Source organism: Danio rerio, chromosome 14, assembly GCF_052040795.2.
Source record: "Danio rerio strain M-AB ecotype USA chromosome 14, GRCz13ab, whole genome shotgun sequence".
Classification (NCBI taxonomy): domain Eukaryota; kingdom Metazoa; phylum Chordata; class Actinopteri; order Cypriniformes; family Danionidae; genus Danio; species Danio rerio.
In genome coordinates this window covers 459,499-483,936 of record NC_141034.1, presented here as the reverse complement: position 1 = coordinate 483,936, position 24,438 = coordinate 459,499, and the positions used below count along the sequence as shown (strand labels likewise).

The window sequence follows — 24,438 nt, the reverse complement described above, 5'->3', positions numbered from 1 at the left end:
ACTGCACTAAACATGCCGTCCACTCGCCCACTGCAACCCAGCGTTTCCAATCACATCCAGCCAATCACAGCTCAGGATGTGTTCAACATGTGTTGCTCTCTAACGGGATTAACTGACTGCTGCTTTAAATGCAAATGAGAGGGTGGTCTTTTCAGAAGAGGGCGGAGCTACAGACGGCTGCGCATTAGGTGTAAAACAGCAGTGTGTGTGTTGTGAGTGCTGGTCATGTGTGCTTCAGTGTGAGTGTGTGTTCATGCTTCTATCAGTCTATGTCGCTCCTGTCGCTGTTCATCTATATCTCCACATCTATAATCCTCTTAGTCTATGCTGACATCATCTTCAGCAGCTCAAACACTCTAATGGCTAATGGACAGACGGCTGCTTCTCACTCAGGCCTGCTGTTTATGCTAATGAGGTGGAGAGATGGGCACTAGTGGGCGGGGCTTTCCCCCTCTGATGACACGTACAGCAGGAGAATGTCAATCACAGTGTTTCTGCATCAAGTCTGATTATAATAAACACAGTTCAGTACTGCTAAGCATCAGAGGCTGCTGGAGAGACTCACACACACACACACACACACACACAACTGGGGTTAAACGACGCATAAAAGAGATTTAAGCATCATAGATGACCTTTAAAGGAGCAAACTAAATCTAAACTAAAATGCACAGCAAAGGAAATCATCTAGAAATGCATTGTGTAATATCATTGGTGAAGTGTGACGCTCAGTGTGTGTTTGTGGCCCTCAGATGTGCAGATGGATTAGTTGTGCATCGTCAGACTGAAGGATTGATGGTGTTTTGGGGACAGAAATGAATGAACTCAGCTCAGATCTGACAGATGGATTGTGCAGCATGTGTTAAACTCATGCACAGATGCATCGGCGCTGTTGGACAAACATTTTCCTAAAGCTGCAGACTATTCCTCTTCCACTCACACTCTCCACTTAGTCACGTCTTTAGTTTCGCTGAGACGATTAGTTTACTCCCAGGAGACGGAGAGGAGGAGTTCATTTATCCAGCGCTGAAACGACACAAACTCAGATAAACTGTGAAGAAGAGTGAACAACAGACTGAGAGGAGGCATTAATGATGACCTTTATTACAGCAGCTGACGTCAGATATGGGACGGATGGACAGACAGACATTTGGATGAATGGATGGATGGATAGTTTTTGGAGGGATGAATGGATGATAGCTATTTGGATGGATGGATGGATGGATGGATGGATGGATGGATGGATGGATGGATGGATGGATGAATGGATGGATGATTTTCTGGATGGATGGAAGGATGGATATATCAATGAATGGATGGATGGATAGATGGATGGATGGATGGATGGATGGATTGATGGATGGATGATTTTCTGGATGGATGGATGGATGGATGGAAGGATGGATGCATGGATGGATGGTTGGATGCATGGATGGATGAATTTCTGGATGGATGGATGGATTGGTTTTCTTGAACTGATGGATAGATATACGGATGGATGGATGCATGGATGGATGGATGGATGAATTTCTGGATGATTTTCTGGATGGATGGATGAATAAGTTTATCCAGATGTCAGGTAGTCAGTTCTCTGCAGGATCTAGTAGTGTACAGTGTGATCTGGAGGAGCAGTGAGTGATTGCCCTGATCTCTATAGTGTGTGTGTGTGTGTGTGTGTGTGTGTGTGTGTGTGTTTTGACTCTGCAGGCTGATGTTTATCACTGCAGCTCTTCAGATTTAGGGTCTGTAGTCCTGAAACTCGATCGGTTCATGTTATTTCTCAGCTCAGGCCTCAGCGGTCATGACCTGCTACACACACACACTCACACACACACACACATATTCCAGCTCCTGTTGTGTGTTTCTCAGCTGACGCCGCACGCAAATCTTGCTGAAGGGCCCCATGAGGGCCGCTGTGAGGCTCTGACCCCGACACTCATTATTTAAAGCTCATCTCCACCTCACACCATGGCCTACAACACACACACACACACACACACACACCACGGATATTACACTGAGAACATTAACAGTGCAGAGATCTGCAGCATATACTGTCCGCCTGAACCATTCATCAAATCACGACCAGGAACTCACCACACCCTCAGAATGGTCCAATAGCGGCGTTGACCAAAAATCCCAGACTCCCAAAAACTGCAGACTCGCAAACATCAAACATACACCAGCGAGACACAGAAACAACAGCTCACTGAGGAAAACAAGGCAAACCAGTCACTCAGGTGATGACCACTGGCGATGGATGGATGGATGGATGGATGGAAGGATGGATGGATGGAAGGATGGATGGATGGATAGATAGATGTTTGAGTTGATGCCTGCAGTGTGTGTTTGATGTTGTTGACTTTAAAGCAGACTAAAGGGAGAAGAGGACGGAGCCCTCCTCACATGCTCATGTAGAAACACTGAGATTTGTGTGTCCTGGAGCTCATAAATCGGCCCCGGGCCCCTGAATCTGCGTTCCTGAGGGACTGCAAACATCTCTCCCTCCGCCTGTGTGAAAGCTTGTGTCTGTGTGTGTGTGTGTGTGTGTGTGTGTGTGTGTGTGTATGTGTGTGTTTGGCCTCCAGCCCATCAATTATCAGAGATTAATCACATTATCAGCCGCAGCTGCACAAATGCATGTCATTGCGGTGACAGGAACAGGAAGTGCTTACAGTAAGCAGGGATTGGCCGAGGTCTGAGGCCAAACTACTATCCTGGATCTAGAGCCGAGAAACAGTAATTCACCATCAAACTTGTTTGTGTGTGTGTGTGTGTGTGTGTGCCAGGGCCAGGCTGAACCCGTCTGTAAGCAGGAGCTGTAAGTCCACTGGACACCCGCAGAGCGGCTCTGAGAGGATTTCCTCTGTTGAAACACAGTCGCAGTGAAAGGCTTTTCTGATCTGCTCAGTCTTGCGTTTCAGGGGCGTGATGGGAACCTTCATCAGCCTTTAACGAGCAGAACACACTGCTGCCGGAGCTACACAAACAGATCTGTGCTATTGAACATTCACGGAGCAACACCTTCACTGGGAAATCATTCAACTCGTGTTCACTGGTGGTACAGAAGGGTTCATTCAGCTGGGTCATTCCACACCTGAGCAGACCCGACATCAGATTATAGACCTATAAAGCAGATCCTTCCCACTGTATCCAGAGCTGCCCTTCAGTTCATTTACAGATACAGAAATGTCTTCAGATTTCTGCAATATTTCTCATGCTGTACTGATCAATGCTTCATTTTCTGTTCGAGCTCATGTCATTTGAATACAGAGATGATGTGAACATTTGAGAACTGATTCAGAATTGTTAGACAGAAGAAATCGCAATGCATCCATTTTTTCCACCCTTAATTAATTCTACTGTCAAAAACACTCTTTGACTTAAAATTGTAGAGCAACTTGCTGCACTGCTTTTTTTTTACTTGCACGCGCATGTGTGTGTGTGTGTGTGTGTGTGTGTCAGCAGGGAGTGACAGACAGCAGTGGAGTGTATCATGAGAGCAGAATTACTGCAGTAACTCCTGCTGAGTCCTGGAGGACGAGACGCAACACTGAAGATGACAGTAATGGAGGAGGCGGAGCTCAGCCTGCACACACACCTGCTGCACTAATGAGTCAGGTGGCAGAAAACACACACACACACACACCCACACACACACAAATACACTTATCACATTTCACACTCTCCCCATACACACATACAAATCACACATTAAACACACACACACAAATAGAAATGTCACACTCTCACCACACACACATACACACACCACACATTACACTCATAATAAATTCCTTCATTCATTTTCCACTGCTTTTCTGCGGCCGGGTCACAGGGGCAGCAGTCTAAGGAGAGAACCCCAGACTTCCCTCTCCCCAGACACTTCCTCCAGCTCCTCCGGGGGGATCCCGAGGTGTTCCCAGGCCAGCTGAGAGACCTAGTCCCTCCAGCGTGTCCTGGGTCTTCCCCGAAGCCTCCTCCCGGTGGGACATCCCTGGAACACCTTCCTAGGTAGGCGTCCAGGAGGCATCAGAAACAGATGCCCGAGCCACCTCAGCTGACTTCTCTCGATGTGGAGGAGCAGTGGCTCTACTCCAAGCTCCTCCCGAGTGTCAGAGCTCCTCACCCTGTCTGTAAGAGTGCGCCCTGCCACCCTGCGGAGGAATCTCATTTTGGCTGCTTGTATCCAAGATTTTGTCCTTTTGGTCATGACCCAAAGCTCAAGACCATAGGTGAGTGTAGGAACGTAGACTGAACAGTAACTCGAGAGCTTTGCCTTTCGGCTCAGCTCCTTCTTTACCAGAACAGACCGGTATATCACACGCATTACTGCTGCTGCTGCACCTATATGCCTGTCAACCTCACGCTCCATCCTTGTGAACAAAAACCAAAGATACTTGAACTCCTTCACCTGGGGTAAGGACTTTACTCCAACCTGGAGATGGCAAACCACCTTTTTCCAGTGGAACACCATGGACTCGGACTTGGAGGTGCTGATTCTCATCCCAGCCGCGTCACACTTGGCAACAAACCACCCCAGTGCATGCTGAAGGTCCATGTTCAATGAAGCCAACAGTGCAACATCATCTGCGAATAACAGAGATGAAATCCTGTGGTCCCCGAACCGGACCCCTTCCGGCCCAAGGCTACACATAGAAATTCTGTCCATAACAATTATGAACAGAATTAGTGGCAAATGGTTGAACAAAAGTGCAACATGCAGTGGAAACAAGTCTGACTTATTGCCGGCAATGCAAACCAGACGTCTACTCTGGGACGAGACAGAGCACCACTGACCCCATCTTCCCAGAAAACCCTCCACAGAATGCCACATGGGACACGGCCAAACGCCTTCTCCAAGTCCACAAAACACATGTGGACTGGTTGGGCATACTCCCATAAACCATCGAGCACCCTGGTGAGGGTATAGAGCTGGTCCAGTGTATCACAGCCTGGACAAAAAACACATTGTTCCTCCAGGACCCTTGGTTAAACCATCGGCCGAATCCTCCTCTCCAGTACCCTGGCATAGACTTTCCCAGGAAGGCTGAGGAGTGTGATCCCCCTATAGTTATAGCACACCCTCCGGTCCCCCTTCTTAAAAATGAAAACCACCACCTTAGTTGCCCAGTCCAGAGGTACTGTCCCTAACCTCCATGCGATATTGTAGAGACAAGTAAGAAACCACAGTGAGAGACCAATCCCTGACTTGAAGGCACAGGGTGGCAACACTCTTGTTCACAGAGGAAAACTCCAACCAGCTAAGATGGGGAGCTATAAACAAGCCCACACCGGCCCACCGCCTTTCACTGTGGGCAACTCCAGAGTAGAAGAAAGTCCAGCCCTTCTAAAGAAGTTGAGTTCCAGAGACCCAGCTGTGCATAGAGGTGAACCCAACTATCTCTAGTCGGTACTGTTTTACCTCCCGCACAAGCTCAGGCTCCTTCCCTCCCAGTGAGGTGACATTCCATGTTCCAAGAGCCAGTTTCTGTGCCTGACGATGGGGTTGTCATTGTCCTAACCTTCGACCACAACCCATTCCACAATGCACCAACACCTTACGGCTCCCCCTGCAGGAGGATGGTTGAACACACATTAAACACACACACAACCACAAATATCACATACATCACACTCTCACCACACACACATATCACACATTAAATGCACACACGTGTATGTACACATGTACACAAACATAGACATACTGCTGCATGCACACACACACAAACACAAACACGCATGCACACACATACACCCAACACAGACCCATACAAAGACATGGACACAGACACACACACACACACTAAGAGGCATGCACAGGGCCTAAACCACTTGTTTAACGTAAAAGACGGTGTCTGGTCCTGGTCCAGGTAAAATGAGAGATGATCTGCCGAGAAAACACACACACACACACACACACACACACCTGCTGATCATTAGAGCTTTGATTTTGCTAGCAGGAGTCCAGACACACCTTGCAGCTGATCAAAACACACACACACACACACACACACACACACACACACACACTACTATCGTCAGTACAACACTCAGCCAGATTCTAAAGATTAACAGTGCACTGGAATGTAAAAGTGTGTGAGCGTCGCTATAATTTCAGGAATGTGAAGCTCCTGTGGGTTTGTACAGTGAGATCCAGCATCTCTCCCAGTGTGTGCTGATGTTCATTCTTCTGCTCCACACCTGGCTGTACATGTGAACACACTCCAGCCGTGTGGCGCTGACCTCTGGTTTGTCTCCTTCACACTGTGCTGGATCAACAGCGCTTGTTTTCTCATGGTTTCCGTCACGTGTGGCTGCTGCGGTTTATTTAGACTCCTGTGTGAAGCTCCTGTCAGATCTTCACACCAATACATCAGTATATGTATATATCAGTCAGTGCTCTGAGGGTCAGCGGTGGAGATGCTCTGAGGTGTGACCAGACGACATGAAGCTTCACAGCAGATAAAACACACGGCAGACTCCACACGCACACATACACACACACATGCTGACAGATGTGTGATGCTCCTCAGCAGAGAAAACAAACACTCCTCACTCCAGCTTCACCTCCAGCTCCCTCACTGCAGACCAGAGAGATATCTGACACACCAACACACTGCAGTGCACAACTCTACAGTTCACACACTCTCAAGGCTATACACGGTTGCTAGGGTTTTCTGTTTGTTACGCAGATGCTAAGGTGTCCTGGGTGTTGCTATGCAGTTAATAGGGAGTTATGAGTGTTGCTGTGCAGTTGCTAAGGTGTCCTGAGTGTTGCTATGTAGTTGCTAGGGTGTCCTGGGTGTTGCTATGCAGATACTAGGGTGTCCTTGGTGTTGCTATGCATATGCTAGGGTGTTCTGGGTGTTGTTATGCAGTTGCTAAGGTGTCCAGGGTGTTGCTATGCAGTTGATAGGGTGTTCTGAGTGTTGCTGTGCAGTTGCTAAGATGTCCTGGGTGTTGTTATGCAGTTGATATGGTGTCCTGAGTGTTGCTGTGCAGTTGTTAGTGTGTCCCGATTGTCGCTACGTAGCTGGTAGGGTATCCTGTGAGTTGCTATGCAGTTATTAGGGTGTCCTGGGTGTTGCTATGCAGTTGCTAAGATGTCCTGGGTGCTGCTATGCAGTTGCTAAAATGTCCTGAGTGTTGCTATGCAGTCATTAGATTGTCCTACATGTTCCGATGCAGTTACTAGGGTGTTGCTATGTAGTGCCTAGGATGTTTTGGGTGTTTCTACGCAGTTGCTAGGTGTCCTGGGTGTTGCTATGCAGATACTAGGGTGTCCTTGGTGTTGCTATGCAGTTGCTAAGGTGTTCTGGGTGTTGATGTGTAGTTGCTAAGGTGTCCAGAGTGCTGCTATGCAGTTGCTAGGGTGTTCTGAGTGTTGCTATGTAGTTGTTAGGCTGTGCTGGGTGCTGCTTTGCAGTTGCTATGGTGTCCTGGGTAGTTGCTTTGCAGTTGCTAAAGTGTCCTGGGTGTTGCTATGGAGTTGCTATGCAAAGGTGTCCTGAGAGCTGATATGCAATTGCTAGCGTGTCCCAGATGGTTGCTATGTGTGCTGGGTGTTGCTATGAAGTTTCAAGGGTTTCAGGATGGTTACTATGAAGTTTCTAGGGTGTCCTGGATGTTGACATGTATTTGCTAGGGTGTTCTGAGTGTTGCTTTGCAGTTGCTACGATATCCTGGGTGTTGCTATACAGTTGCTAGGGTGTTCTAAAATATTTCTATGTAGTCGCTAGGGTATCCTGTTTCCTGTACGGTTGCATACAGTAGGTGTCCTGTGTGTTGCTATGAAATTGTTAGGGTGTTCTAAAAGGTTGCCGTGAAGTTGCTAGGGTGTTCTAAAAGGTTGTTGTGCAGTTGCTAGGGTGTTCTAAAATGTTGTTGTGCAGTTGCTAGGGTGTTCTAAAAGGTTGTTGTGCAGTTGCTAGGGTGTTCTAAAAGGTTGTTGTGCAGTTGCTAGGGTGTTCTAAAAGGTTTTTTTGCAGTTGCTAGGGTGTTATAAAAGGTTGTTGTGCAGTTGCTAGGGTGTTCTAAAAGGTTGTTGTGCAGTTGCTAGGGTGTTCTAAAAGGTTGTTGTGCAGTTGCTAGGGTGTTCTAAAAGGTTTTTTTGTAGTTGCTAGGGTGTTATAAAAGGTTGTTGTGCAGTTGCTAGGGTGTTATAAAAGGTTGTTGTGCAGTTGCTAGGGTGTTCTAAAAGGTTGTTGTGCAGTTGCTAGGGTGTTATAAAAGGTTTTTGTGCAGTTGCTAGGATGTTATAAAAGGTTGTTGTGCAGTTGCTAGGGTGTTCTAAAAGGTTTTTTGTAGTTGCTAGGGTGTTATAAAAGGTTGTTGTGCAGTTGCTAGGGTGTTATAAAAGGTTGTTGTGCAGTTGCTAGGGTGTTCTAAAAGGTTGTTGTGCAGTTGCTAGGGTGTTATAAAAGGTTTTTGTGCAGTTGCTAGGATGTTATAAAAGGTTGTTGTGCAGTTGCTAGGGTGTTCTAAAAGGTTGTTGTGCAGTTGCAAGAGTTCTTTAAGTAGTTGATAAGATGTTTTGGGTGGTTGCTAGTGTTTTCTGAGAGGATGTTTTGCTGTTGCTAGGGTGTTTTGAGGAGGTTTTGAGTAAAGGAGTCTCGGTGTTTTGTCATTATTGATACTCGGTGCCGGAGTGTTGATGGCAGCAGCAGTGTTGGTGATTTAAGCGCTGCTATCACTACAGCTTTCGGCAGCAGAATTGCTCCTGTCTTCTTGTTTGGATTCACACTCAGGATTTCTTGATAAATGAAACACAAACCGTCAGTCCTGGCTGAGTTCAGAGCAGCTCACTGATGAATGTCCTCCAACACACACACACACACACACACACACACACACACACACACATGTATAAACAGCTCTAGAAAAGGAGGTGTAAAGCGCTGACCTGCTGACCGGGTTAAAAGTCACGTTCGTCCACAAACACTGCAGACGGCGGTCACTGAAGCACGCAGAGCTGATGTGTGGATGCCCTGAGTCACACCTTCAGCAGGAACATCCTCCTACAAAAGCAGACAGAAGAGTTTCATTCACATCTAAAGGAAAATCTTGCTGGAATAGCTGAGAACAGCACACAGATAATGTTCTCCAGCTCTCTGAAACTGACCCGTTCAGGCTTTGATCCTAATTGTGAGGTTTTGGTGACTGTCACTTTAAATGCAAATGAGGTGATTTTTTTTTTTTTAGAAGAAGGAGGAGCTACAAATGGAAACATGTCAGCATAGTGACAGCAGTGTGACAGCTTCATGCTTCTGGCAGTCTATGGAGACTACATTCATGCATTCATTTTTCTTCGGCTTAGTTCCTTTATTTATCAGGGGTGGCCACAGGGGAATGAACCACCAACTATTTCAGCATATGTTATACGCAGCGGATACCCTTCCAGCCGCAACCCAGTACTGGAAAACACCCATACACACTCATTCACACACACTCATACACTACGGCCAGTGTAGTTGATCATTTCCCCTATAGCGCATGTGTTTGGACTGTGGGGGAAACCGGAGCACCCGAAGGAAACCCACACCAACACAAGGAGAACATGCAAACTCCACACAGAAACACCAACTGACCCAGCCGAGACTTGAACCATTGACCTTCTTGCTGTGAGTCCACAGAGCAACACATTGTGAGTGTGTGTGTCGAAAAGAGTATGTGTGTTAGTATGAATGGGTGTATGTCTGTGTGAGTATGAGTGTGTGTGGTGTGGTGTGTGTGTGATCAGATTTTCTTCAGCGATCACGATGAGAGATGGAGCTGAAGCTGGAGTGTGGAGTTCAACAATTACAGTCAAAGTTTAAGAGTCATTTAAGGAGTCAATAAAGAAGAGCTGTGCACTGCTGTCCAACAAGAGGAAACACACACACACACACACACACACCAGTCTGGAGACACCCAGTGATAAGCATTAAACGTCATGTCTGGCTTCTATTACAATCACATACTGACACACACACACACACACACACACACACTCACACACACAGAAATCTGATGAGTACACATAACTGTAATCTTTCTCACTTGAAATGTGTGTGTGTGTGTGTTGTGTCTCTCAGCATGCGATCCCCCTCACGAACGCAAACACACACATATGATGATGTGGAATGTGGGGTCACAGTTCTGTTCCACACAGCAGAGCAGCAGCCCAGAGACCCCAAGCATCATAAATCCACACACACACACATACACCCACTCATACACACACACACACGTTTGTTTTTGTGAATTGTGGGGACATGCTATAGGTTTCCATTGCTTTTCTACTGTACAGCCTGTATATTCTATTGGCCTAACCCCACCCTACCCCAAACCAGACCCTCAGAGAAGACTGAGGACAGCTTTACTCTCTGAATACGCTCATTCTGTGTCATTTAGAAGATTTTTGAGGCTCTTTGTCAGACCATTCTCTGTAAGAGATGGCTGTGCGTGAAAACCCCAGTAGATCAGCAGTTTCTGAAATACTCAGAGCAGCCCGTCTGGCAGCAACAACCATGCCACGATCAAAGTCACTTAAATCCCCTTTCTTCCCCATTCTGATGCTCACTCTGAACTGCAGCAGATCCTCTTGACCATGTCTACATGCCTAAATGCAGTGAGCTGCTGCCATGTGATTGGCTGATTAGACATATGCATTAACAAACAGTTGGACAGGTATACCTAATAAAGTGGCCAGTGAGTGCAAATTCTAATTGCCAAGTATTGTCAAACATAAATTATATATAATAGTTTATATACTGTATATTTACACTATATAACAGTTTATATTATATATAGCTTTCCCAGAGATGGGTTGCGAATGGAAGGGCATCCGCTGTGTAAAAATGTGCTGGATAAGTTGGCGGTTCATTCCGCTGTGGCGACCCCTGATTAATAAAAGGACTAAGCTGAAAAGAAAATGAATGAATGATTATATATAGTATATATGATGTGTGTGTGTGTATAGTAATTATTTTTATCTATATATTGCAGTGTCAGTATTGTTATTGCTTTGACAACAATGTGCTATATTTGACAGTCATGCCAATAACACTCTACTGAAGTGAACTGAGCGAGAGAGGGAGATGTTGAAGTGCAGGTTTGTAAGTTTTACCTCTCTCTAACTATAACAGTTGGCGTAGTCATGTAATTTACTGAATAATGACTGATTTAAAGAGCTACAAAGATGCAGCAGAAACTCTCCCTGATTTCCTGATGAGCAGTGAATGAGTGAACTGCTGCCCTCTAGTGTTCATACACAAACACAAAACACAACATTTCCAATAGAGAGCTTTCGTCACATTACACACCACTATTTACCAAAAATCAGCGCTCAGTCTATGCTATTTATTTATTTAGGAAAGAAATCTAAGAAAGCTTAATGTAAGAATGCATTAAATCGAGTATACATTAGTTGTAAATCATTCCAGTTTGAGGAAAATGAATGGCAAAACCTTCAAGTGCACCCACATTTCTGGAATGAGACATAAGCAAACAGCTCAAGCCTTTACACTGGTCTATACTCGTTTCATGACATCAGTGATGGTAAAGCAGCGTATTTAACACACACCATTTCCAAAACCAGTTAAAGTGAAATACAGTGTGTTTGCGTGTGAGTTATCGCCGTGTGTCAGTGTGCTTTCACATCATGTTTACTTTTCACTTCAGCCGGCGTCCAAAGCTTTCCTTCAGAGACGCAGGAGCCAAAACTCCACTTAACTCCTGATCTAACGCTTGCGTGAGCGGAGTCTAATTCTCTTATCTGTAGATTAAACATGTTCAGTCCTCAATCTCTCACTGATGCTGACCTCACTGTAAATAATGGGTTGTTTTAACCCAATGATGGGTCAAACTCAATGTTGGGTTAATTTTTCTAAATACTGTTGGGTTTGTCCATATTTGACTGCTAAAACAACCCAGCATTCTTAGTGTGCAACTAAAGTTCACAGCCATCTATCTATCCATCCATCCATCCATCTATCTATCTATCCATCCATCCATCCATCCATCTATCGATCCATCCTTCTATCCATTCATCCATTCATCCATCCATCTATCCATCCATCCATCTATCTATCTATCCATCTATCCATCCATCCATCCATCCATCCATCTATCTCCTTTTCAATCCATCCATCCATCCTTTTATCTATCCATCCATTCATCCATCCATCCATCCATCCATCCATCCATCCATCCATCCATTCATCCATCCATCCATCCATCCATACATACATCCATCCATCTCCCTATCTATCTATCTATCTATCTATCTATCTATCTATCTATCTATCTATCTATCTATCTATCTATCTATCTATCTATCTATCTATCTATCTATCTATCTATCTGTCTATAATAATTTAGCAACACCCTAGCAACCATACTATCTATCAATCCATCCATCCATCCATCTTACCTAATCAGCACCCTAGCAACCATGCAATCATCCATCTATCATACACTGGAGCACTGGAACTTTGTCCAGACATAATGTAAACAATATTATATCGATGCTGAAATAAAATCAGATCAAGCAAAATGAAGGAAAACACTGTGATATAAACTCCATTGATATAAACTGTGTTCAGCCGTACAACAACCCAGAGAGTATCAGGCCACTGCAGAACAGTCAGCCCTGCTGATCAGATGAGCTGAGCTCCAGCACGCCGCATGCGTGAATGAATGTGTAAATGTGGGCTGTAAATGAAGAATGAGTGTTTGCTCAGGTTGTTGGACGTCAGTGAGATGCGGCGCTGGTGTTTGGACGGCTGCTGTTCTTGGGCTTCTTCCCAGCAGAAAAGCGTCTGAGATAAAACAGTTCCTCTCTCCGCGCTGGCACCTGCAGCGCACAACTGCCCTGCACAACACACACACACACACACACACACACACACACACACACACACACACACACACACACACACACTCGCATCCTGACACTTTTCCAGTTCACAGGCCAAAATAAAACATCCAGAGAAACCTCAAAAATGCATCTGTGTCTGTGTGTGTGTGTGTGTGTGTGTGTGTGTGTGTGTGTGTGTGTGTGTGTGTGTGATCTATAAATCTATCCATCTATAATACCTTAACAACACCCCTAGCAACCCTTTAAACATGTCTGTCAGGTTTTACTAGCTTAAACAGATGTCATTTATGAAATAAAATAAAGTTCATTCATTCATTCGCCATCACCTTAGTCTCTATTTCACAGCGGAATGAACTGCCAACTATTCCAGCGTATTTTTTACACAGCGGATGCCCTTCTAGCTGCAACCCAGTAATGGAAAACACCCACAGGGGTGGATTTAGGCCCAATCCCAATTCTATGCCTTATCCCTTACCCCCCTACCGCTTGTTTTGCGTGTTCACGTGAAGAGGTAGGGGTGTCCCAAGTCTCTTTAGCTTGAAGTCATAGGGCTAAGGGGAAGGGCTAGATACCCCTTCGAAAAGAGATTTTTTCAGGACCATATTAAATACACAGTATAGTTACCATCTTATTCCCATGTTAGATCATCATGATAACCTGATATATGCCTTGAGTGAAGTCCTGAAAATAAATACCAAAAAATAAAGCAACCGGAATAACTCACGCCAACACGGGGAGAACATGCCAACTCCACACAGAAATTACTTAAATATTTAATCTTATTTATATTCAATTCAATTCAATTCAATTCAGCTTTATTTGTATATTTCAATGTAGATTGTGACGCAACAACTTCAGTAATTGATCTGTTGTGGTGTTTCTACAGTTGCTATGGTAACACAAAACAACAGTAATTGATCGGTTGCGGTAATTCTACAGTTGCTATGGTAACGCAGTTACCATAGTAATTGATCTGTTGTGGTGATTCTACAGTTGCTATGGTAACACAAAAACCATAGTAATTGATCTGTTTTGCATACACACACAAATAAACACTTATGTTTGCAAACACACACACACACAATTATGTTTGCAAACACACACACACACACACACACACACACACAAATTAACACACTTGTTTTTGCAAACACATAATTAAACACTTACATTTCCAAACACACACAATTAAACACACTTATGTTTTCAAACACACACACACACACACACTTGTTTTTGCAAAAACTGAACACTGAGAAGTTCTGGTGATTCTGTTAATTTCTGTTGTCAAAGCAGCTTGACATAAATGGTCATAGTAACTGGATCAGGGTAGTTCAGTTTTTAGTGTTTAAGTTCAGTTCAGTTTAGCTCAGTTCAGTGTGCTTTGAAGTCATTATTGAGAGTCCAAACACTAAAGAGCAAATTCAAAATAAACTGCCCCTTACATATATCTGTATTCAACATATTGCATATGTAACTTGCATATCAGAAAGGTTTCGACTATTTAGTGCAGTGTTGAGCTGAAGAGATGTTTTAATGAGGGCAGGAATAAGAGTCTCTGTCTGTGTGTGTGTGTGTGTGTGTGTGTGTGTGTGTGTGTGTGTGTGTGTGTGTGTGTGTGTGTGTGTGTGTGTGTGTGTGTGTGTGTGTGTGTGTGTGTGTGTGTGTGTGTGTGTGTGAGGGGCTGTTTGTGTGTTAATGGAGCCGTGTTTAGACTGAGACGCCACTTTTCTTTGTTTTCATTAGCAGCCCAAAGCATTCTGGACTTAACCACTCCAGGCTTTAGGGTTTTTCCCAAGAAATGTGTCTCCGAGTTTTCTGGACTGAAGCAAAAATAAAAGAGCATCCATCAAAATCACTGCAGTTATAATAAAAGTCGCCCTTACATGCAGTGCGAGGGGCTTTATTTGAATTACAGTACCATATACTATTATGTTATGACTATTGTTGACTTAAATTGCTTATGGTAAGTAGTCAAATAAAAATTCATAATTATATTTAAGACATTTACTTCAGTGGAATAACACAGGCATCATTACTTGTCATTTGCTTGTAGTTATTTGTCAAAATTACTACCAATAGTGAGGCGGCACGGTGGCTCAATGGTGCAGAAGGTTGCTGGGTCAGTTGGCGTTTCTGTGTGTTGTTCATTGTTTGTTCATGTTACTAAATGCATTAACTAATACAAACGTATTGTGAAGTGTTTGCGATTAATCATTCTCAGGCTTTTCCCACAAAGCAGCTGTAATGTTTAATAATTCTCACAGATTCCGCTTCAGAAAACACACTGAGATCTGATCTGCATATGTATTGTGTTTGGAAGACGCACAATCAAACGCGCTCAAAGACACACTCGGGCTGAGGTTTGGGTTTGGCTGCGTTTCTGATCAGACATCTGGGAAGCAAATGATCCTTTATGGATGAGTGTTATTTCATGTGTGCCATCGGTGCGCTGCGGTCCACGCGTTCAGAAAGTCAAATCAAAGATGAACTCCGGTGGAAACGCGAGAGACCCAGCGCTCATGAAAGTGTCATGCTGAAAAAAAACGATCAAATATAGAGTGCGGACAGCATCTGCAGGGAATCACAAGCAGCTTTTAGGGCAAACACTAGATTTAGGGTAAACACTGGGGCAATATGACCTAAAATCAAAATCTCCATTAATTTAAAGCTTGATTGAACGATTATTTTATTTTCAATGTAAAACTGAAGGCAAAAGCTGCAGCAGATCTTGGTTTTACTCAGGTTTTACTTCATTTACGCAAACAAACAAGATAATCAAGTGAGCTACATTTATCATAAACAGCTTAGCACATGACAAAATGCAATGAAAAGCAAATACAGGGCGAAATGAGAAACCAAACAGGACACAGGTGAACATAATCATTTAATTAATTTATGATTAAAAATTTGATTAAACTTAATTAAACGAATATTTTATTGAAAATTAATATATGAAAATAAAAAGTTTCATAAAAGTGTTGTGCAGAAAAACTGAACAAGTGGAGTGTGTGAACCGCTTCTGCTGCGAAACACAAGCAGTTTTTAGGGCAAACACTAGATTTAGAGCAAACACTAGGGCGATTTGAGCTCAAATTAAAATGTCGATTAATTGAACGCTTGATATTTAATGATTAAGCCAAGAGTTGCAGCAGATCTCACTTACAGTTTTAGTTTATTCACACAAACAAACAAGATAATCAAGTGAGCTACAATCAACAAAATAGCTTCACCTATGAAAACTCAACGAAAAGCAAATACAGGGCGAAATGAAGAACCAAACAAGACACAGGTGGACATAATCATTAATCCAGTGAGTAACCATGGAAACTTACTAGCAACAGACACAGGAGGTAAAAGCACATTTATATGAAACTGTTTTCAAATAAAAACTAATAACAAACTTTTTGTTTTCAAACTGTTTAAAACTGCATGTTGTAAAGGTTTAGAAAACATCCAGATTTTTTTGTTTATTAAGTGTATTTAGATATTTAAAATAATTATAATAATTTAAGCTCATTTTAATGCGTATATAATATTATTGTTTGTTCATCTGGTACATTACAGTAGAAAACTGTGGGTTTAAAAAAATGCAGACGTCTTCTGAATAGATTTAGTCTTGACTTTGTCTCACCAACTTTGTTTTTATATTAAAAAGCATTTTTATGCAATGTGTGCTTGTTAAGTAATGTCAGAAATCTTTTTTAAAATGTCAACATAAAATTGTGCAACGTGATTTTGTTGCATTTCTTTAATTAAAATTGCATGAAAATAATCATGTGTAAGAATGTGTCCGAATCGTGAATCAGTCTGTTTCTGCACATCTCACCATTAGTATTAGTTCTCGATCAGACTGCAGATATACTGTGATATATTACTGCTGATAAATATGATGTAGAGTATATAGTAGGCTAATCTGTCATCATGTCTGAGTTTTTCTCTCAGAATCACAGCAGCTGAAGATTATTTAGAAAGTCAAAGTATCCTTCACAAGACAAAACACAGAATTCTTCAGGTCGTGTGTGTGTGTGTGTGTGTGTGTGTGTGTGTGTGTGTGTGTGTGTGTGTGTGTGTGTGTGTGTAACCTGATACAGCAAACCTCAACACTGAAGGATGAGAAACACGAGACATTTACAGCCCTTGAACAGCATCATGCATTAAGGAGAAATACTGTAACACTACAGACAACACAGACAGACTCTACTGTACATAACGGAGATTTTCTCAACCAATTTTACAAGAAGTCCCCTGCATTTATTACATCTACATTACATCTACATTTAGTCATTTGGCACATGAGTTTGTCCAACGTGACCCACAATTGAGATTACAATTATTAGTTATTAGAATACTCTGTATATAGAAATCTGATATATGCAAATGACATATATTACATACAAAATACATATATATATATATATATATATATATATATATATATATATATACATACAAACACATATATATGCAACACATATCTCAAAACAGTGCAAAAATATCAGTTAACGTTTACTTGTTTTCAGCCATTACTATAATAAATATGTTCAAATTTTCATGGCCTCAGCCATATCACCCTGCAGTCCAAGACCAGTTACTCACTGAAGCTAAGCAGCGATGAGCCTGGTCAGTAGCTGGACGACCACATTGGCAAACTAGGTTAATGAGGCCAGCAGGGGGCGCTCAACCTGCAGTCTGTGAGTCCTAATGCCTCAGTAAAGTGAAGGAGACACTATACTGTTAGTGAGTGCTGTCTTTCAGACTGAGGTCCTTAATAATCCCATGTAAAGGGTGTATCCCTTTGGTGTCCTGACCTCCCAATCATCCTCATCCACTGAATTGGCTCCATCACTGTCTCTCCACTCCACCTATAGCTGGTGTGTGGTTAAGCACTGGCGCCTTTGTCCTGTGGCTGCCAGAGCTTCATCCAAGTGTAGCTGCACACTGGTGGTGGTGTGCAGAGAACCCCCTTATGACTTCATGTGCTTTGGGTGTATGACCATGCACAATAACTGTGCTATAGAAATACACATTACATTACTTTTTCAGCCTGTGAGTTGGCGGTCAGCAGGAGATAGTAATGATTTGTCCACCAGGGGGCGTTACTATAATGCGGTGACATAATATCCACAATATCAAGTGACAATACGAATATTAAAAAAGCTAAATATTAGCTGATACAGTGTAAGGTTGAATCCTCAAACTCATTTTGCTCCTGTTTGTGTCCTCAATCTGGCAACCCGAGTAAAATAAATCCTGTCCAATGTGTTCACTGTGGGCTGCAATACCCATTTCAACCACTCAATCCTACACATTCATTCATTTTATTTACAGCTTAGTCTCTTTATTTATCAGTGGTGGCCACTTTGCAATGAACCGCCAACTATTTTAGCATATGTTTTACGCAGAGGATACCCTTCTAGCACCTAACCCATCACTGGGAAACACCCATACACACTCATTCACACACACACTCATACACTACGGCCAGTGTAGTTGATCAGTTCCACTATAGCGCATGTGTTTGTCTGGGAAACTGGAGCACCCGGAGGAAACCCACGCCAACACGGGGAGAACATGCAAACTCCACACAGAAACACCAACTGACCCAGCCAAGACTTGAACCAGTGACCTTCTTGCTGTGAGGCGAATGTGCTACCCACTGCGCCACCATGCCACCCTCAATCCTACTCAATCTGCATGACATTTTGCTGTCATGCAGAGGTTCCTTAAGGACAGTTGTGCTCCCACATAGTGCTGAACGTCCTGAAGATCTGATGATTTATAATTCCTTCAGCGCTGATCTGTTGATTAATGCAGTTTGTCCAGATTTTGTGCGTTTGCTAACAGACACTTTAGCAGAGATCGGTCTGATATTTGATCGCTCAGACTGAGATTTCAGACATCAGAGAATCTGCTTCAATAAGCGGAAAGTCTTGCCAGCCGGGACCTCAAAAATCTCCCCAGAAACATGAAATCTATCTCTTAAACATCGCCGTCATGTGATCCGCTGAACACTGCGCCGTCTTCTGATGAAAGCTCTGTTAGCAGCTCGCAATTTTGCGGCAATTAAAACTATTTAATTCTCTGAAAAGCTGATTTAGTTCCAGATGGAGCTGCTTGAGAAAACAGTTTCGCACAATTATACTGTACTTCCGGCTAATGAATCAGCGCTCGTCCCGTATCGCATTAACAGCGTTTAACACTGACAGTGATTAATTAGTTGGTTTTCATCCTGCAGTTTAAAGGTTACTTGAATCTGCTACAACAGTTTCTGCCGTTTTTAATGGGTGGAAAATGGATTTCGCTGATTTCTCTTTCTGCTGTGAAGGAGTTTTGATTTAGATGTATTCCCCTCAGAAGCGAGCTGATGTTTCCCGTTTTCTATAAACTCAAGATAAACTGAATCAAACGCTGCGAGAGGCTCATCAATCACTGTCTGCCCGCGGCTCGAGCTTCATACTTTACAGCAGAACAACTGCATTCAACACCAACTTCAATAAACGCTGAGATTATTTTGGCCTGGTGAGTTTGATCTGTGTGCGCTTAACTGCTTTAAACAAGCCTTTCCCTAACACAACTTCTATTATGGACCACTTTAAACATGGAATAATCTCTCTGTCACTGCTAAAAATGATGTGACTGTAAATGCAATTTAGCCTGAGTATGATTTTGTATTTGTGCCATATATACACACATACTTTTCATAATACTGCAATCACGTTCTTCCACTGTATTTTGGAAATCTAACTAACTAACTTTCTTCTGAAGCCAGGTTCTGATAAATGTGTCAAAACTCATGATAAAAGATATCAAGTTGGGCCTAATTAACCAATCAGCCAAATAACTAATGCAATATACCAACTAAATAATTAATAACTAGATGTTCAATTAATATGGAAGTATGTTGAGAAATACAGTTTTGGGACTAGCTACCTAATTTCTAACTAGGAAACTAATTTTCATGTAAACATATTGAAAGATACTGCATGGGGTAATTCACTAACTAATTAAACAACTAACTAACTAACACACTGTCTAATTGTCTTGTAAACATGTTGAGGAGTAATGTGTTTGGAGTGACTGACTGACTAATTAACTAACATATTGTTGAATTCCCATATAAACATATTGAGAAATGTGGTTTTACAACCAAATAACAAACTCTATAAACCCATGTAAACACATTGTTTTGGAACTAGCTAACTAACTAACCATCTAATTTTATTTTGAAATCATGGTTTTAGGACCAACTAACTAACTAATCAACCAACCAACTCACTAACTAACTAACAAACCATCAAATTTCTGTTGAAAATATGATTTTGGGACTAACTAATTAACTAACTAACTAATTAACTAACTAACCAACCAGCTAACTAACTAACTAACTAACTAACTAACTAACAGACCATCTAATTTCCATGCTATGAAATATATGGTTTTGAGATTAACAAACTAACTAACTAACTAACTAACTAACTAACTACTTAACTAACTGTCTAATTTCTTTGTTGAAAAATATGGTTTTGGGATTAACTAACTAAACAACTAACTAACTAACTAACTAACTAACTAACTAACTAACTAACTAACTAACTAACTAACTAACTAACCACCAAACTAACAGACTGTCTTATTTCCATGTTGTTAAAAGTGGTTTTGAGGCTAACTAACTAACTAACTAACTAACTAACAATCTAACAATCTAATTTCCATGTTCAGAGATATGGTTTTGAAATTAACTAACTAACTGAGACTCTAATTTCCATGTTAAGAAATGTGGATTTGGGATTAACCAACTAACTAACAATCTATCTAATTTCCATGTTGAAAATATGTTTTTGGAGTTAACTAACTAACCAACTGGCTAACCAAATATGGTTTTGGGATTAACTAACTAACTAACTAACTAACTAGTTAACTAACTCACTAACAGACCTTCTAATTACCATGTTGAAAAATATGGTTTTGGGATTAGCTAACTAACCAACCAACTAACTAACCAACAGACCATCTAATTTCCATGTTAAGGAATATGATTTTTGGATTACCTAACCAACCAACCACTTAAATATTCTGAACCTAGTTAACCTAGTAATCCTAGTAATAATTAAATGTGATTATGCTTAAAAAGAGCACAGATATTTGCCACTGGGCTCAGATAAGCTTGTTTTTCCTCTTAATTAAGATATGTTTCTGTGCCTGACGTCAGCTTTTAGTTTTGGTCTAACAGCAGATGCAACTGCAGACGTGTGTGTCCTGAGCTGCAGATCTGTACGCGGGTTCAGAAGGTTTTCTTCATCCAAACATCACGTCATGTGTTGTGAAACGCTGGATCCATCACTGCTGTTACTGTATGTGCTGTGCAGGTATTGGAGTTGGATGAATTCTGTGGTCTTCTCTCGCTGACACGTCTGATGGATTATCTGCACCGCAACAGAATTTCCTTTAATTAAGACGATAGTTTGCGCTCCGGGTTCTGCAGATGTTGTCTTTGGTATCGCTCCACTGATTTCAGAAATGGATTACTTGCAGTGGTGGAAAGAGGACTGGAACATCATACTCAAGTAAAAGAATCATTACTTGACAAAAACACGTAGTGCACAACAAAGCATCTGCTGTAACACCTGCTACTATCATTACTATAACACCTACAACAACAACAACTACTACTACACCTACTACAACAACACCAATGACTACTACTACTATTACTACTACTACTACTATAACTACAACATCAACACCCACTTCTACTACTATTACTACAACACCAACCACAACAACTACTACTACTACTATCACTACTATTACTATTACAACGCCTACTACTACAACAACAACACCTACTACTACTACTACCACTACTACTACTACTATAACTACAACACAAACAACAACTACTACTACTACTACTATTACTATAACTATAACTACAACACAAACACCCACTACTACTACTATTACTACAACACAAACAAAAAACTACTACTACTACTACTACACAAACAATAACAACTACTACTACTACTACTACTACTATTACTACTACTACACAAACAACAACAACAACAACTACTACTACTACTACTACTACTACTACAACTACTACTATAACAACACAAACAACAACACCTATTACTACTACAACAACTACAACACAAACAACAACAACAACTACTACTACTACTACACAAACAACAACAACAACTACTACTACTACTACTACTACACAAACAACAATTACAACAACTACTACTACTACTACTACTACTACAACAAAAACAACAACAACAACAACAACTACTACTACTACTACTACACAAACAACAATTACAACAACTACTACTACTACACAAACAACAACAACAACAACAACTACTACTACTACTACTACTACAACACAAACAACAACAACAACTACTACTACTACTACTACTACAACACAAACAACAACAACAACTACTACTACTACTACTACTACTACTACTACTACACAAACAACAACAACAACAACTACTACTACTACTACTACTACTACTACTACTACAACTACTACTATAACAACACAAACAACAACACCTATTACTACTACAACAACTACTACACAAACAACAACAACAACAACTACTACTACTACTACTACTACTACAACTACTACTATAACAACACAAACAACAACACCTATTACTGCTACAACAACTACTACACAAACAACAACAACAACAACAACTACTACTACTACTACTACTACTACACAAACAACAATTACAACAACTACTACTACTACTACTACAACTACAACACAAACAACAACAACAACAACTACTACTACTACTACTACTACACAAACAACAATTACAACAACTACTACTACTACTACTACTACTACTACACAAACAACTACAACACAAACAACAACTACTACTACTACTACTACTTCTACTACTACTACTACACAAACAACTACAACACAAACAACAACTACTACTACTACTACTACTACACAAACAACAACACAAACAACAACAATTACAACAACAACTACTACTACAACTACAACACAAACAACTACAACAACAACTACTAATACTACTACTACCATTACTACTACTACTACGACTATTATTATGTACTACTACTACTACTACTATAACCGACACCAACAACAACAAATACTACTACTACTACTACTACTACTACAACACCTACTACTACACCACCACAAACAGCAACAACAGTAACAACAGCAACTATTACTACTACTACTATTATTATTACAACACCTACTACTACAACAACAACTACTACATGTATTATTACTTCTACAGCTATTAATACTACAACACCTACTACTACAACTACTACTACTATTACTACAACAACAACACCTACTACTGTCATTCCTATTTTTGTGGTTATTCTAACCCTTCGGTTTACCATTATATTAGTGTTATTGTGAATACCTTATTCTCCACCACTGATCTGTTTTTTCTATTATTTATTCTCGAGTAGCGAGAAACATTTTGTAGTTTTCAGAGAAACTTACTCAAAGTAATATGTGTCTTTGTGACTTCGTTCCCTCACACCACTAATTATTGCTCATCCAAACTACAGAAATGTTTTGTTTTCGCCTCATGAATTCATGTTATCTTCCTCTTCGCCTGCTTAGTACACTTGATGGAGGTCTGGGTTATTTATTGATGGAGGTCTGGGTTATTTATTGATGGAGGTCTGGGTTATTTTCCTCTCTGATGTTTCTCTAAAGCAGAGATCTGTAATGTATGTGAGAGCTCAGATCATCAGATGTTTGAGTTCACACCGAGGTCTGCGAGCAAGATCTCCAGCCAACATAATATGATCTAAGGATGTTTTGCTAACGTTCTCATTGAGAAAAGAAAATGTTATTTCTGAATGCTCTCTGAAGGGCCCGGCTTAAATGTTTTTTCTTCTTGGCCTGTGCTACAGAAATATTCATTTTAGTCCTTTCGCAAACATTACTTTAAACGTTTTCTGAACGTTCTGAAACAAGAAACATGTTACATTAGCACCCTTTACATCAAAAACAAAGCAGATATAAACGAACAATCTTATAAAAGTAAGTAATAAATCAATCTAAAAGCTTCAGATGTCTTAATTACCGATACATGGCTTTAATAAACTATTGTAGTGTCACAAAATAAGTCATAAAAGTCTTTTTTTTTTTTTTAGATTTATACATCATCTGAAAACTAAACTAAAAAGAGCAACAATTATTTAAAAATCTGGATTCTGAGGGTGCAAAAAAAATCTAAATATTGAGAAAACTGCCTTTAAAGATGTCTAAATGAAGGGCTTAGCAATGCACATCACTAATAAATAAATAATCTAGTTTTTAGATATTGACAGGATATGATTTATACTCAATATTCAAATGATTTATAAAAGAACAATACAATGTATTTTTGGCTATCAACCATTTAGAGCGTGGCAATCGGTCATTTAGGGCGTGGCTTTAAGTCATTTAGGACAGGCTTTCTGTCCTTTAGGGTGGGGCTATCGGTCCTTAAGAGCGGAACTATCAGTCTTTTACG

General features: G+C 41.3%; 1 protein-coding gene and 1 long non-coding RNA gene across 5 annotated transcripts in view; one reads left to right on the top strand and one right to left on the bottom strand.

Moving 5' to 3' along the window:
• LOC141377646 (uncharacterized) overlaps positions 1-24,041 on the top strand; it is a 36,793-nt gene extending 12,752 nt beyond the window's left edge. The window contains exons 2-3 of the mRNA XM_087281130.1: positions 3,469-3,621; positions 21,099-24,041. Of these exons, the coding sequence (XP_087137256.1) occupies positions 21,561-22,955 (1,395 nt within the window). The 5' untranslated portion in view covers positions 3,469-3,621; positions 21,099-21,560 and the 3' untranslated portion in view covers positions 22,956-24,041. The remainder of the gene's footprint in view (positions 1-3,468; positions 3,622-21,098) is intronic.
• LOC137487546 (uncharacterized) overlaps positions 1-24,438 on the bottom strand; it is a 91,498-nt gene that overhangs the window by 39,929 nt on the left and 27,131 nt on the right. For 3 of the 4 annotated variants that reach the window (XR_015507165.2, XR_015507163.2, XR_015507166.2), the window contains exon 3: positions 8,909-9,023. This is a non-coding gene — a long non-coding RNA (uncharacterized LOC137487546). Of the gene's footprint in view, positions 1-5,526; positions 8,759-8,908; positions 9,024-24,438 lie in introns of those variants that run through there. The other variant, XR_015507164.2, reaches the window with a different exon arrangement.